At 36.0% G+C, this 17,613-nt stretch overlaps 1 protein-coding gene across 42 annotated transcripts in view; it reads left to right on the plus strand.

Moving 5' to 3' along the window:
- PTPRD (protein tyrosine phosphatase receptor type D) overlaps nucleotides 1–17,613 on the plus strand; it is a 1,860,044-nt gene that overhangs the window by 1,780,822 nt on the left and 61,609 nt on the right. For all 42 annotated transcript variants that reach the window (XM_029056273.2, XM_029056261.2, XM_029056268.2 and 39 more), the window contains one exon: nucleotides 12,231–12,354. In XM_029056273.2, coding sequence (XP_028912106.1) covers nucleotides 12,231–12,354 — 124 coding nt within the window. The remainder of the gene's footprint in view (nucleotides 1–12,230; nucleotides 12,355–17,613) is intronic.

The following is a 17,613-nucleotide window of genomic DNA, read 5'->3' on the forward strand; positions in this document are numbered from 1 at the left end:
GGTGGGGTGGGGAAGGGGGTCTCTAGCATTACTAGAGATGCATTACTAGCATTATTAGATTGATTGCTGCAGTCAACTTCCATGCAAAGCTCCCATTGACTCTAGAGCAAAAACACATATGCCAAACAAGGTCCCAATTCAGAGCTTTTCATTGCAAAATTATATTCAAGGCGAACAGTTTCAAATCATATGAAACAGAGTACTTTTTATTTGTAGTTGCCCAGTGCTTAAATAACACAGCAATAAGGAATTCGGCCCCTATAAAATCATTGTGTAGTTTATCCAAATTGTGACACCAAATATTTTCCATGTGCCTTCTGGAAACTCTCACCGAAATTGGCATTAAAAGTTAGGGTGGGTGTGGGACAAAATAAAATCTGTGGCCGTGAATGTTCTTGGCTGAAGATAAATTTGAAGTCAGATATTTAGGGATGTAACACTGCTCCTTAGAGATTTAAGTATTTGTTTTTCTGAGTCTGAATTATGTTTGTTTTTCTTTTAATTATAATGAATTCTCTTTTTCATTGTAAGAAAGTAATCCATTATTTTAGAATGTCTTACATGTCTTAAAAAAAACTCTTGGAACAACTTTACAAGTTGATAATTCCCAAAGCCATCATCAGATGTTTTTCCAGAAGAACTGTTGTAAGAATAGTACTATCAATGATCATCTTTTTGGATTGTCATATGAATATTTGATTGAATAATAATGCTTTTATTTCTTAAAATGTTTTCTCCTGTCATTATTTGTTCCATCTTGAAAAGGGACATAAATATGTTTGCAGCCAGTAGAGAGAAAAGCCAAAACATTATATATGTGTGTGTGTAATAATAATAATAATGATGGTATTTGTTAAACGCTTACTGTGTGCCAAGCACTGTTCAAAGCACTGGGGTAGATACAAGGTAATCAGGTTGTCCCACTTGGGGCTCACAGTCTTAATCCCCATAGTACAGATGGCATAACTGAGGCACAGAGAAGTTAAGTGACTTGCCCAAAGTCACACAGCTGACAAGTGGCAGAGAATAAAATAATTTCCAGAGCAACACCTTATGATGTCACTGACAGGTTACAATTTCAGTTGGAAAATAAGCAGATAAACTTTTGAAAAGCAAAGCTTTTGGTTTCTTCCAGCTGTTGTCCTTAAAAACAAAGGAAGATAAATTTAAAAATATGAACTATATTCCAAAATGTGTTTCTAAAGTTTTTTTGTTCATTTATAGTTCAGGTATTCTTTACTGGTTTTTGGTCCATTTGTTAAGCCTTAGCCTATGGAATTTAACAAAATTTAGTTTAAAATCCCCAATCAGGCAAAGTATTTCAACATCTTATTCTGCTTTTGTTTTAGAATTTCAAATTATTCAAATTTTGATTGCATCTTCCACTCTAAAGTGTGTTTGATTTGTTTGTAGTGAGAAATTTCACCTTAAATGTTGTGATTCTATACTGTGATAGAGATACAGTATTACCTTAGAAGCAGCTTTTCAACTGCAGAATACACAAAGATAAAATGGTATTGTTGTCTTAAAAAAAATGTGTCCTTCAAACTCTTCTATTTTATTTGCCACAAGTTGTGGAATCTATTTTAAATAATATATTGAAGACTGCATTCACTCTAGTGATTGCTAAACTGCCAGTTGTGCAGTTACGGTATTAAATGTCAGCATTTGATTTTAAGCTCAAAATTTCCAGTCTATTGTTAAATCTATATGGAAGACACAAAATTGAACCCTGCTGACAAAAGGTGATGACTTAACTTGTTTTGCTAATGAATATGAAAATCCCTTTCTTTCATCAAGTTTTCTGCACTATACAATAACTCTTTTCATATATTCTTCAGATAGAACACGAAAATCTCACTGATGGCTGACTGGTACAAGAGGGTCAAACTTCATTTTAAGACCAGTTGACTCTTCACATCTTTCTTGTTTTGTTAGTCTGTTCAGGATGCCATCAATTTCACCTTTTTCATTTGTTCTTTTTGTAGTTGAGGATCAAATTATATCCTCAGTTATCCTTTTATGTCCTTTATTGAGGTGAATGAATTTTCTCAGTGCACTTTGTTCCTGGTTACTCTCCACTTCAAGAAAAATAAGAATTTAGCTTCTTTGCCTTAAGTCCCTGTCATTTTATAGAACAGTTTAAATGACATGGTTTAGATTTCTGAAATTCTGAATAATAATTATTATACTTTCTATGTGCATCGTACATAAGTGCTAAGTGCTGGAGTAGATACAAGATGATCAGGTTGGACACAGATCCTGTCCTACATGAGGTTCACAGTCTATGTAAGAGGAGTAGGATTTAATCTTCATTTTACAGATGAGGGAACTGAAGGAACAACACTTGTCCATAGTCACCCAGCAGACGAGTACCTCATCTGTAAAATGGGGATTAACTGTGAGCCTCACGTGGGACAACCTGATTACCCTGTATCTTCCCCAGCGCTTAGAACAGTGCTCGGCACATAGTGAGCGCTTAACAAATACCAACATTATTACGATTAGAATACAGGTCCTCTGACTCTCTCTAGACTCTAAGCACCTTATGGACAGGGAATGTGTCTACCAACTCTGTTTTATTTTACTCTGCCAAATGCTTAGTCCAGTGGTCTGCACATAGTAAGGGGTCAATAAATATTATTGAATGATTGAATGCCTCCCAGGCCCATGCTCTTTCCACTCGACCACGCTGTTTCTCAAGTGGTGTTTTCTATATACCTCAGTTTAATTACTTAGCTAGCATTATCAATATTCAAAACACCAAAAAGCACCTTTGAGCATATATCAACACATTTCTTTTTCATGATAAGGCCTGGGTAGTATTTTTCAAAATATTTAAGGCTTTCAAGGGTTAGCATTTCCATAGAGGAGGTATACCTATGATTAGAACCATTTATATAGACTTTCAACAGTCCAAGGAAAGCTTAGTTTCTGTAGCCCTGTATAATAGTAACATGTACACTATGTCCCTTCAGTATAGTCCATGAAATTAGTTCATCATCAAAACTTTGTTACCAGAGGCAGAAAGCATATAATTCATCTAGGGGTACAGTTTGGCTTCCTGCTTATCTGATCCCCAAATATGGGTTTTTGTTTCTCCCTTTTTAAAATCCAGAGACCTGTTAAAATTGGCAGTCCCAGGGAACCACGCAGTTTGCCCATCTTTAAAGTAGATCTCCCTAGTTTGGTAAAGAAAGAAAAATGTTGTGTCCCAATAGCACTTTCCATATGTCAGAGCAGGTTTAGGTAAATTGAGAAAAGGATCCAAACTTGAATCTTGTGATTTTGCCAAGGAATCTATAGGATGACTCTGTTATATTATCCTCTCACAAGTTTAGTACAGTGCTCTGCACACAGTGAGTGCTCAATAAATACAATTGATTGCTTTGCCCCAGGTTTGCCATACAGCATTTTGAGCAGTAGCTTAAATAGCAATATATTTAAGTGATTACAAGACTAGTTAAAAGGTGCAATGCTAATAACAGAATGACAACTGCCTTAATCTTGTAATGTAAAAATACAACAGGCTGCAGTTATGCAAAGAAGAAATCCAGGTCTTTGTTAATGACAGATATATTGAAGACAAGCTTTCAGAATGATTCTTCCAGAAATCCTATTAAACTGCCATCCATTAAACCATTAGAGCACTCATTAAAACTGTTAGTGCAGACTTGTTATTCATGACTTATTGGTCTTTCCCACTTTTAAGATGGATCTGCCAATACCACTCTATCTTTTGTTCCATTATGGCTATTCAGTTCCAGAAAAGTATACATCAGCTTTCTCTCAATTTTTTCGTAATGTTGTTTTGTTGGTTTGCCTCATTCTTCCTAACTAAGGTAAACACTACAGTCAAAGCCCAAATTACCTGGAATTGGCAGAAAATGTTTTATGATCCTACATGAAAGTCCAATTATTATAAACCAGATTTAGCTGTCGGGCCCACATCATAAAGAAGTATATTTGGAGTACAATGGTGAATGGCTGAATAACTGACAATTACATCTGAACTGTTTTACATTGTTTACAAAAAGAGGATGATTTAAAATATATTCTTAGACAATGTGGGATCATTACAGTTGAAAGCTGGGAGATGACTGTGCTAGTTACTAGCTTGGTGCATTTGACAAAAGAAAGGAAGGGATCATGAGATGAATATGTTTGAGAAGATCATGAGAACATGAAGCAAAAACCAAACAGCACTAAATGCTGCAGAAACAAACACTTGTAAAACAAAGGAGAATTTTCATCTGTGCACAATGTGGTTGGGACCTTTGGTCCTGCATTGCCCTTTTTAGGCATATTTACTCCCATAATAATTTTACCATCAGTAGTATGTGATAGACAATTGTATATAGTAAGTTTTCAAAAGTGCATGCTTATTCTTAAAATGATTATGAAACCTAACAATTTGCCGAGTTTTGAAGTATGTCCTTCTATAGATAAGAATTACACTAGAGATTCTGTTTGTAGCACTGTTACCAACTCTTGCCCTCTGAGTTCCCACAGAACTTTTTTTATGGTATTTGTTCAGCACTTGCTATGTGCTAGTCACTGTATTAAGCACTGGGGTAGATAAACAGTAATGAGGTTCGACACAGTCCATGTTCCACATGGGGCTCATAGCTTTAATCCCCATTTTACAGATGAAGTAACTGAGGCCCAGAGAAGTTAAGTGACTGTACCAAGGTCACTAAACACACAAAACAGGTCACTAAACAGAGTCAGGATTAGACTCCAGGTCCTCTAACTCTCATGCCCATGCTCTTTCCACTAGGGCATGTTGCTTCTTAACTCTGAGAGGGATGCCATGCATTCCTGATTTTTTTTTATCTAGTTTATTAAGTTAATCTAAAACTTAATGCATATTACAATTTGATGCAGTTTCTCTGACTCAACAGAGTTCTTCCCTGTCTAAGCCCTCATTTCCTCTTTTCCCACTCCCTTCTGCTAAACCCTGACTTGCTCCCTTTATTCCCCAATCACCACCACCTCCCCACTCCCACAGAATTTATGTACATATCCACAATTTGTTCATTTGTATTCATGTCTGCCTCCCCCACCTCTAGATTGTAAACTCATTGTGCTGTTATATTTTTGTACTCTCCCAAACACTTAGTACAGTGCTCTGCACACAGTAAACAGTCAATAAATTTGATTGATTCATAGATTACTAGAAAAGCAGATTGGATATGGGAACATCCCTGATTTCTTCCTCATCAAAACCAGAGCTAAAGAATCCATTGAGCCTCTCACATATTAGGTTTTCATTCATTAATGCTTTTGTGACATTACAATCATTAAGTTGCTCAATTGATTCTTTAATGGCTTGATTTTTTTGTTGTTGCATTAGAAGATTCTGGCTTCTCTTTCAAATTGCTCTTCACACTCCTTTTGGTCCACCTAATGTCATATGTACATCTAACCTAGATGTTAGAAGGGAAGCAGCATGGCTCAGTGGAAAGAGCCCGGGCTTGGGAGTCAGAGGTCATGGGTTCAAATGCCGGATCTGCCACTTGTCAGCTGTGTGACTGTGGGCAAGTCACTTCACTTCTATGTGCCTCAGTTCCCTCATCTGTAAAATGGGGATTAAAACTGAGCCTCACTTGGGACAACCTGATTACCCTGTATCTACCCCAGTGCTTAGAACAGTGCTCTGCACATAATAAGCGCTTAACCAATACCACCATTGTTATTATTAACCTCTCACTCTGCTTTCCAGTTTTCCTATTTCAAATGAGCATTCCATTCATTCACAGATAACTTTTCCCTCTGGTGACCTGGTGGTCTGCACTGAAGGTTGTAGCCACACACAGTCTAATTTTTTCAGTAGAACCATGGTCTTTGTCCCTAGCTTAGGTTGCCTGGATTTTACTGTTGTAAATTATGATTGGAAAGAGAAATGCAACTAACAGTCACATATCAATCCTTCCTTTTTTTCTAGCAGTATAAAGCATCAGTGTACCTGAAAATATGAGAAACTTTGAAACATATTCCAATACCCTTTAGTCTTTAGTTTAAAAACAAGTAACAATTTCAGTTTGCTTTTTCTAGTTTACTTGTCAAGTATGAAAGGGAAGGTGTAAGTGACATTTTAGATTGTAAAGTAATTTCTAGGATACTTGAGCAGCATAGGTACGGATAGAAACCTTCAGACAGCATGTCTCTTCAATTAGATGACTATGTCCAGTACAATGCATTGTTACTTCATCCACAACCAGTAATTATGTTGAATAGCAAGTGCTTATTTGCATTTAAACTGTACCAGAGAAATGATATACAGAACCCTTTAATTTCAACCAGTAAATTCTAGCCAAAGCCCTTGGGAATTTAACCTTGAGTCATATTTGCATTCTGCATTTTATGGGTTTGAAAATGATTTTGTATTGTTGTAACCTCTGTTAGTATTGAGAAAAACCTGAAGGAGAGATTTTTTTTTCCTACCTGTTTTGAGTCTTACAATAAAAAAAAATTGACAAGTTTAAAAGACATTTGATTCCAAACTACAGATTTGGGCAATCACATCTTATATAGCATTCACTGTTTTTATTTGAAATGTATCGGAACCTTTTTTTCCATGTCTGATAAAAATGTGTGTGTAGTGAAGGTCCTCAAGACATGGATCTTTCTATGTCAATTGGTGGGAAAGATAGCAGTGCTAAAAACATTAAATCAAATTTCAAACAATCGATGGTATTTATTGAGAGCTTAGAGTGTTAGTCTGTGCAGAGCACTGTACTAAGCACTTGGGAGAGTACAATAGAATAGGAAGACAATCCTCTAAGGCTGTAAGCTCACTGTGGGCAGGGAATATGTCCCTTTATTGTTATATTGTACTCTCCCAAGAGCTTAGTACAGTGGCTTGCACACAGATAGTGCTCAATAAATATGATTGAATGAATGAATGAAAAGAACTTACAGTCTCTCTGGGGACAGACATTAAAAGAAATAACAGTTAGGGGTAACCACAGAGTAGAAGAATACAAAGCAACATCACATAGGTTCAAAACAAAAAATGAGAAAAAGTGATGCACAGTAAGTCTTTGTGTACTATAGGAAAAGTAAGTCTTATATACATTGTTTGCCAACTATCTACTCATCAGAAAAAAATCCAGTGAAGTCATGTATTTATCTTCTGTTTTTTCCAATTACAACTTTAATCAATTAAAGTCCTCAGGGTACTGTAAGGCACACAAAAGTGGTTTAGCAGAAGCAACAGATCAAGTATACTGATCAGAATAATTCACTCTGCTGCCTGCATCATTTTTCTTCTTGAGACTTGTCTCCCCACTCTCAAAAAAACTCCAGTGGTTGCCCATTCACATCTGCATCAAACAAAAACTCCTCACCCTGGGCTATAAAACTCTCTTTCACCTCACCCCCTCCTGCATCAACTTGCTACTGTCCTACGTACTACAACTCAGCTTGCACACTTCACTCCTTTGTTGCTAACCTTCTCACTGAGCCTCGATCTCATCTATCTTACCACCGACCTCTGGCCCACATCCTGCCTCTGGCCTGGGACGCCCTCCCTCCTCATATCTGAACAGCAATTACTTTCCCCCACTTCAAAACCTTATTGAAGGCATATCTCCCTCAAGAGGTCTTGCCTGACTAAGTCCCCCTTTCCTCTTCTCCCACTAACTTCTGCATCTCCCCGACTTGCTCCCTTTGTTCCCCTCTCCTGGCCCCACAGCACTTATGCACATATCTGTAATTTGTTTATATTAGTGTCTGACACCACCCCCCATAGACTGTAAACTCGTTGTGGGCAAGGAATGTGTTTGTTTATTGAAATATTCTACTCTCCCAAGTGCTTAGTACAGTGCTCTGTCCATAGTAACTGCTTAATAAATGTGATTGAATGAGTAAGACAAAGTGAAATAGACAATTGGGTCATCATCAGAATAAGTCAAGCATCAAATCCTACTACTGAGGCAAATAATGTAGTTTAGGATTGAATCATTGCAGAGTGTTGTTCAAAATGCTCAGATAATTCATGTTTAAAATGATAAAGGAGTGAATGATTAAAAATAGTTTGAAAAAGTTTAGAAATGTTCTCCAGCATAATTTCTATTTTCCGTGTTCTATCTTTAAATATACCTTCAGATTTTGGATAGATCTCTCTACTTTGTTTTCCACATTTATCAAATAGGTTGAAATGATAGCAACATACATTAGTTTTCAGAAATTCTATGATCATCAGTGAAATAATACTTGCAAAGTCCTTGGAAAAATCTAGATGAAAGGCACTATATAAATGCAAAGCACTCTTATTATTACTGGCAGTTCTTCATTTAAAAATCTTTCCTTGCTGTCTGAAGTGTTTATTCCTGACCAAGGAGAGAGATGCTCCTTCCTGCTCCCCCTCACCACTTTCCCAGTAGGAGATAGCAGTTGAGTGAAAGTTCTCCTGTTGGTACTGGATTGATATTGTCATTAATTCCAGCAGAACTGCAGGATAGAGTCATGAATTCAGTAGGAAAGTGGGGAAGGTATGTGAAATGTCTCATCTGACACTGGGTAGCCTCTCTTAGGACACCAAGAGCCATGTCTAAACTCTCCCTTAGAATGTGGGCTGCCATAAATACAATCTGCTACAGCCTCAATTGCCTGCATATGAAAGGACAATAATGAGAACCTGAGAACCCATTAAATTTTCATCAGTGGCACTATGATTTCATTTATATATGTATACACACACACACACATGCACATATATGTGTGTGTGTGTGTGTGTATATATATGAGTCAACTTTTGTTTTGGAGACTAACAATCCAGGCTCTTTGTGCCTGATTTGTAGCCATTTCATGGGTCGTAAGAGCTTTCACCAGAGAGTGGGCATGGGACCAGAGAGAAGGTGAAATTCCAAACTGTCCAGTGTTGTGACATCAGCTGCTCTGGTAATGGCTTGAATAAAATGATTGGAACTAAAGAATAAAATGAGGCTTTGGGATTTATGTGACCATTTTAACTCTACAGGCTATCTATTTCTCCCAATAATGTGGATAATTGAGAGTTAGATTTCAATCATTTTCTTTTTAGAAGTTTTAAATGACAGTTATTGCAGTTTGTCCTGCCTTCCTGTTCACAGTACTTTATTGCTGTCATTCTGAAAAACTCCACCGACAATGTGGTTTGACTTCTGTATGGTTCAAGGAACAGATTGACAGCTGCAGGTGGTTGAATGCTGAATTACTTAAAGACAAATTCAGTGTACTTTTGTTTAATCAATGTTTGTTTGATCTTTGAGAAACTGGAATAAATGCCGGATGCAGCCCATCTGTTTTGTCATCTACAGCGCCAACCTCATCATCCTTGGTTTTGCTCTTGGACAGGACTAGAAAAATATGTCCTAAGGGCTAGATTTGGCTTGCCATTTTATTCAATCCTGATTGTGGGGTCAGATTCAGACTACCAGTTGATTGGCAAGAGTGGCTGCTTGCCAGTCTGGGTCAACTCCTACCTGGCTCATGGACTGACACTGATACAAGACACAATCTCTACCTCGTCATTGGTCTTCGGGGATGCTGAATGCAGACTCAGAGCTAGGTAGAAGCTCTGCTATCGGCATGAGCCCAGCCACTTCCCAAAATAGTTACCCACCTTACTCTAACATGACACAAGTGTGATGAGAGGCTATGCAATGGGGAATGAGAAAGCAAAGATTCCTTTTACCTGTTTTTACAGTGTAATGTCTCAGGGTAGATGGTGGATTTCTTATCCTGAAGTGAAAAAGTAAAGAGAATACTGCATGTTGACACATTTATCAATCATATTTATTGAGCACTTCCTGTATGTGGAGCACTGTACTAAATGCTTGGGAGAACACATTAGTAGCAGAGTTGACAGACATGTTCCCTGCCCACAAGGGGCATTTAGTAGACTATATCATAGTGATGGAAAGGTCTTCAAGAGATCATTTAATCCAGGCACTGTGGAAGTACTTGGGATTCCTGTTTAGTTTCCCATTCAAACACTAGACAACACTAGGCTTGTTTGGCTTTTTTTTTTAACCTTCATGGTATTTGTTAAGTATTTTCTGTGCGCCAGGCACTGTACTAAATTCTGGGATAGATACAAGCTAATCAGGTTGGACACAGTCCATGCTTCACATGGGCTCACAGTCTAAATCCCCCTTTTGCAGATGAGGTGACTGAGGCACAGAGAAGTCATGTGACTTTCCACAGGTCACACAGCAGACAAGCAGTGGAGGCAGGATTAGAACCCAGATTATCTGACTCCCAGGACCATGTCATCCATTAGACCACACTGCCTCTCTATTTTGGGCTTCCCAAACTTGGCTTGTTTAAGTCATTGAAGCTATCTCATACACTTATCTATGTGTGAACCATACCCTGAGCAGAAGAGTTTCCTTACTTATGAAGCATTCTTAAATCAGTAGTTTTCTGGAGCAATAAAACTTTTAATTCATGAAAACATGTTTTTTAGTTTGTTACAACTAAATGAGTTGCCAGGATCACAAACAAGTCATGGTCCTGCTAAACCCTGAATTAATGTATTTTGAGTATTATATTTAACACTGCAATTTCAGTAGATTTACCCCAGCTTTTTTGTGCAATATGTTTATTATCTAAATATCTTCAACATTTTGTATTATGGTCCCTAATAATAATAATAATAATAATGTTGGTATTTGTTAAGCGCTTACTATGTGCCGAGCACTGTTCTAAGCGCTGGGGTAGACATAGGGGAATCAGGTTGTCCCACGTGGGGCTCACAGTCTTAATCCCCATTTTACAGATGAGGGAACTGAGGCACAGAGAAGTTAAGTGACTTGCCCACAGTCACACAGCTGACAAGTGGCAGAGCTGGGATTTGAACTCATGAGCCCTGACTCCAAAGCCCATGTTCTTTCCACTGAGCCACGCTGCTTCTCCTAATATACTTGCACAGTCTTAAGCATTATGCGCTCTGTATTTTTCTATTAATGGGCAATGCTGATGTTCTGCTTAAAGAATTAATTAATTACTTTTTAGGTATGATTGGAAAGATTTACATATGATTCAGAAACAAAATAGATTTTTATGGTCCACAGTGGATAATTAGGCAGTCATCTACATGGCTGAAAATTTTCAAATGTTCAGGAACTATTCAAGGAAGTTAATAATCTCTCCTCTTTATACACATGAGCATTACTATCAGGTTTAACTTTGCCCCTTTTTGATAAAAACGTGTAAATATTGCAATCTTGAAAGTTTCCTATGCAGTGATATGCTTCAAAATCTACTTTCACACCTGATCTAGGTACAGTAATCCAACTGGAATTTTTAAATATATATCAAATAGTATATTGTAAATCTGAAATGCTTACATGAATTATTGTATACTTCAATGGAGCACATACTTGTGCATGCATCTTATTTACCAAAAATGTTTAAAAAAATCCTAATTGGAATTTAAAGAAAAAGTTGAAGTTGAACCATGTGACCTCCCTATCTGATGGTAAATCAAAGTATAGTATTTAGATAAAATCCCATCTCTCTGATTTTCTACCTCAAGTCCAAATTAAATATCAAAATGAGTTTCTGTAAATACATGTCAATCATAGCCTTTTGCACACATCATGATGACTTTCTTCATTCATCACATTAGTATTGAAGCATCATAGACCAGAAATCATAAAAATTGAAAAAGGAAAGTCAGAAATTGAAAATTAAGAAATAAAGGTATTTTAATGGCATTAATACAAGAATATGAAGAAAAGCAAAATCTTTTGGATTCATAAATATAGGAAATGAAAACTTTAAAAGAAAAATAGTTAAATGAAGCCATGGCATATGCTAGAAAGAAAGAAAGATTGAGGCTATCATATGAAGACCAAATAGTAAGGATAAAATGAAAAAGAATAATAAGCAGATGATAAAAATTATGCTAACAAATAGGAAGAAATGTAACATAGTCTCCTATGACCCCTGTTCTAGAAAGGTACATTGGAATGTGAAAAAGAATATCCTTCCTAACAGATATTAGCTGAACTCTTTCACTGATTTTTTTCCCCCATTGTAAATAATGATATTGTATACAATGTAGGTACATAGCTTTCAGTGTCACTAAGTTGAACTATAATTAATTATTTCATACTGTCCTACAAGTTTGATAAATTTGTATTTTCAAAATTAAAAAGTGGATCATGTTGGCTACTTTATATTTCTTCAGTAATCCTTTTGTGATTCAGTTGTGTCATTTTCTTTTTCTTTAAAAGTCGATTGATCCTGGGCAGCAGTTCACATGGGAGCACTCTAACCTGGAAGTGAACAAGCCAAAGAACAGATATGCAAATGTAATTGCATATGATCATTCCCGAGTTCTCCTATCAGCAATCGAAGGTAAGAATACTTGAAAAAATCCATCCATGGCAAGATATACTTTTTTTTTAAATCAGGTATCATAGAAAGAGGAAACCTCTGCCTTAGGTTGCAATTGGTGGTGCAGAAAAATAAAGAGGAGGATTCTCTCATTCTGAAGAGGTGGCGAATTGGGGGTATAGGACTTATGTTTCCCCAAAAAGCAAAAGATGGATGTATGTTGTAAAGATAAAGATACAATGATATAGTGGCTTTAGAAGGTGAGGATCTATTTCCAGAGGTAGAGGTTGGAGGCAACTTTCAAGATACTAAGAGCAAAAATAACACCTCCTTATTTGGGCTTTTGTCATCTCCATGGCTATTGAAGTTGAAGTGATTCCACCCCAAAATGTATTGCTAAGCTTACTAACAAAATATAGCTGAGCTACCTTGAGTTTTTTTTTGTCATCTAATTTACATTGGATTTTCTTTGTCAAACATTGCCCTGTGTAATATGGTGAATTTCCATGAGGATCTAATATTATTGGTGAATGCGAAAAATGAAGAAAATTTAAAAACTGAGCGAAAAGTTGTTAAACAGTTTGGACATAGGGTCTGAATTTGGGTAATTCTAGCCGATCAGATAAACAGTGATATCTTCCAGGTTGTTAGCTAGGAGAGAGAAAAATGGGAGGATCTGTCCTAGTGGGAAAATGCTAGGATGAACCACTGGTAGTCATGTAACATTTTGACCCAAGGCAAGGGTCTCCTACCTCACTTGGCCTCTCTCTCTGTGTAGAAGAAGGCAGCAGCAGGAGGCAGTGGTGAGACCTAGAGCCTAAATGAACTGAAAATCTAGAGCTGATCTTAAACTGAAAGTCTCTCATTGCTTAGGCAGCTTATTGAGCAATATCAGTTACTGTACTTCATCTGGTTGTGTTGATACTTAAATTTTTTTAATGTATGGAAATAAACATCTCTTTATCTTAGGCTCCCCCAAACCAGCAGGCACATTAGAGTAGTAACAGTATTTCAAAGTGCAATCAAATCTTAGGATGCTATGTGAAAGATCAGTGGTGGAAGAACACAAACCCTTCCATCTTTGCCTAATTTATTGCAGCTGCATATCTTAGAAGCTTTGATGAAAGTGACACAGTTTCTCAATGCAGTGTATTAAAATGTAAATGATTTGCCAGGCAAAATCTGTATATAATCATCTGGTTACATTTGTTCCACCTTGAAACTCATTTAATTGGTATTTTTCAAAGAAATCTTTCATAGTTTTTCAGTGATGACCATATATTTCTTAGAAACATCTAACCTAACTCCAAAGAGAGTAGTACAAATTACCTCTGTGATTCAAATGCTCTTAATTATGGTTTCTAAAACTAAAACCTGTTACCAAGTATAATCTGATGACAGGAAAAATTCAAGTAATCAGAAACTGCGTTTAGAAACTGCTGTACTTTTTTATGTCATTTGAAATCAATAAGTATTGAAATTATTTACTCAGTAAATGTTGTCCAACTGAAAATGGAAACATTGAATTTGAAAGTTGAATTTGTTGATTGATAGGGCAAACAGTGGGTATGTGGATTTATGATGCCTGCATATACTCTCAAATTCAAGGAATATGGATGACAGACATTGGAGTAAGATTAGTTGAATATTACTATTCAATGGAAGGGAAAATTCCAAACCAAAAAAAAATTAAAGTAAAATCAAAATTGAACCCTAAACCTTATGTTCAAATAAAATCCAGAGAAATATGAAAATAACATTTCCTTAGAATTCTTTCACATCTGGAAATTTGTCATAAGGTACACTTCTTGTGAAGTGATTTTCTTGCTAATATTACAGTACTCTACTGAAGGCAGTATATTATATCAAAAAGAAATCCCATGGTTATTTAAAAGCACATAAATAGATCACTTAATTTCTATCATCCCTATTTACCAAAATGGTAAAACGAAGGAAGGATAATGAAGGGACTAGCTCTACATTATTTAGAGTTTAGAATAGAGGGCTTCATAATGGGAATATAAAACGAAGCTCTCAATTCTGGGCTAATATTTTTTTTAATGTTCATAAAAAAGTATGAGTACTAGGCCAAAAGTTAGTTTCTTCTTAAGAGCATTAAGAATTGAATAAAGTTAAATGAACACCCTGAATAATATCATGCATGAGCCTAAGGGCAGTGTTGCTTAATGGAAAGAGCACGGGCCTAGAAATCAGAGGATCTGAGTTCTAATCTAGCTCTGCCACTTGCTTGCTCTGTGACCTTGGGAAAGTCACTTAATTTCTCAGTGCCTCGGTTTTCTCATCTGTATAATGGGGAGTAAATACCTATTTTCCCTCCTACTTAGGCTCTGAGCCCCAAGTGGGACAGGGACTGTTTCCTATCTAATTATCTCGTATCTGATTATCTTGCCCTTACTATGTGCAGTGTTTAGTATGGTGCTTGGCACATAGTAAGTGCTAATCATTGTTATTTTCATTATTAGTAATAATGAAAATAATGGTCATAATATCATCATTACTTTTCACAGAAAGCTATTTCTTTCACGGAGAGTGGGGCAGATATTATTTGAACACATATTTTATTTTTAATTATGTCTACACTTCCCCTAATATAGGCCCTAATTTACACTGCACAATTACAACAACTTAATGCTGCTTCTTTTTTCTAATGGTGACAGAGCTTGAAAATAGAGCTATGTTATAAGTCACTCATGAGGAGAGTATAGATGGTGTCACCTATTTTATATTTCAACACTACCAGTTCTGCCTTCCTAACACAACTTTGCCTGGAGTGTGTAAACATTGCATTTGTTATGTGTGAAGCCGTAGACTAGGTTCTTTAAGTTACACTTTGAAACCATGTTTTTGGCATCTGGTTCCCCTTTCATGCTGCAATTATTTCATTATGTCATTTTCTGCATCTAAATTTATCAATGGTGTTTATTGAGTACCTAATGTGTGCAGAGCACTATACTAAGCACTTAGGACAGAGTACAGTAGACTCTGTAGACATAATTCCTGGCCTTAAGGAGTTTACAATTTAATCAGGGCACCAGATAGTAAAATTAATTACTGATAGGAGCAAGAAGGAAAAGGGGATATGTACATGTTTGAATACTAAAGTGATAGGGTGTGTAAAAGGGCTTGTACAAAAGAGCTACAGGAGGTTATGAATCCTCAAGTACTTAGGTGGTGAAGAAGTACTGAAGAGGGAGTAGAAAGAAACTAATCATTCCAGGAATCCCTATAGTTTTCACTGGTAAATCAATCGATCAATGTTATTTTTTTTGCCCTTACTATGTGCAGAGCACTGTGCTAATAACTTGGGAGAGTACAATGCAACAGAATTAGCAGACTCACTCCCTAAATATAGCAAGCTTAGAGTCTAGTAGTCAAGAATTCCTGCCTTAAATAATGTTAGAGAAGCACAGTATTTAATGGTACTTTAAAATCCATTAGGCACAGTTTGCCAGAAATAAAGCAAGTGATGATCAGGGGGCTACCAACCAACTTTCAGCAACATTACCAAAAATTGAAATTTTATTTTAATCAACATTATTTATTGGGTGTTTACATTGTGTGTGCAGAACACTATACTAAGAACTTGGGAGAGTGTAATAGAATTAATATTAGTATTGGCTCTTCATATCATTAACCCTATTATAACAACTAATTTTTAGCTTCCTCTTCCTAATCCAACTAACAACCCTGAATCCATTTTCCAGTACAAAGACACCCCAGTTGGAGTGTTCTCTTCAGATTAAGGGGTCTCTTTTAAAATCTTTTGAGACTTCAATATTGGAGGAAAGGAATGAAAATAGGACCCTCCTGTTGTAGATATGCTCTGACTTCATCTTTAGGTTAATACACAAAATAGGAAATAGCTGCTTTTATTTGGAATACTCTGACAAGCACAGGAGCACATTGATTCTGATAAATGGAGACTGGCCAAATAATAGCACTACATATTAGAAAAAAAGGAAAAAAAATTGGTTCTTTGAAATGGAAATATAAAATGTATCATCTGCTCAATTTGCATAATAGAAGCAATTCAGAAAAACTCAAGGTAAATAATATGGATCATATTATAGCAGCTTGATTATTTGTGTGATAGGCAATTTGCTTCTTTTAAAAAGGAAAAATGTCTCACAGAACCTATGCCTAAAGGTAAATTTAATGGAAGAAAGCAAGGAACTGCAAGAATTGCTCTATAATATTGTTTCATCAGTTGCTGCCACATAAGTATTCTATATTTAAGAAAATATCCCAAGCTCTCTGAAATTCTCAGGAGAGCTTCATTGGATAAATATTTACAGATATTTCAGAACATCTGCCAGTGTGTAGTGCATCCGTGTTGCTTATATAAGCTATTTTGTAATGTGGGCACCAGTCCTATTTACAAAGTAGAATATGTAATAATCTGCTATAGATTCAATAAGTGGAAAAATTCTTGCAAATAGATCAATACTATTAGAACAAAATACAAAACGCTTGATAATTGTTGCCTCATAGATTGTGTCAATTATAGTGAACAAGCACTCCGTAAAAATCTCTGTCTCTAGGGTACTAATGTTAACATCTAGTTCCAAAAAGGAATTTATTTGATATATGCAGTAATAATTTACTGTATAACCTCATTAAATATGATCACTGTTCATTTTATCCCCTTTGTTTCTTATTTTTAGTTTGATTTTTTCATGCCCATGAGCATTCTTATTGTTTTAATTCAGGTTGTTAAAATAGTTTCTTAAATCTGTGTGGTTTGAGGGCTAGATGCAATATGCACCTTGTTTTAGGAAATTTTTCTTATAAAAAAGCATTTTTGAGTTCACTTCACCCTGGCATTTCAGAAAATTGTTGATTTAATCTGATTCTAGAGCTTCATCAACATTTTAGATTCATTTCAGTTTTTCAAGTTAATTGTTTATAAGCATGACAAAGTTAAATCTTATTCGTATTCTTTTTATACTTAGCACACAAATACACTGCTTTTCTTTAATTTGTCCTAAATAGAAAAATAATGAAATTCTCATCCGTTATACAGACTAGAAGCATTTTCACAAGTTGGTTGCAGTCCTGAGTAAAATGTAACATCTAATTAAAGCTATTAAGATGGCAACTTCATATGACGTTTTTCCAAATACTGCTGATGCACACATTACTTAGCTCGTGGCTCATTTTCTGGATGCTTGTGCCTTTTACCTGTGAAAACACATTTTTAGCTTCCAACTTTCCACTTTATTGTCATTTTCCTGCAGTTCATAGAAAGACAGTTGAAGA

The sequence above is a fragment of the Ornithorhynchus anatinus genome, chromosome X5, assembly GCF_004115215.2.
Source record: "Ornithorhynchus anatinus isolate Pmale09 chromosome X5, mOrnAna1.pri.v4, whole genome shotgun sequence".
NCBI classification, from domain to species: Eukaryota; Metazoa; Chordata; class Mammalia; order Monotremata; family Ornithorhynchidae; genus Ornithorhynchus; species Ornithorhynchus anatinus.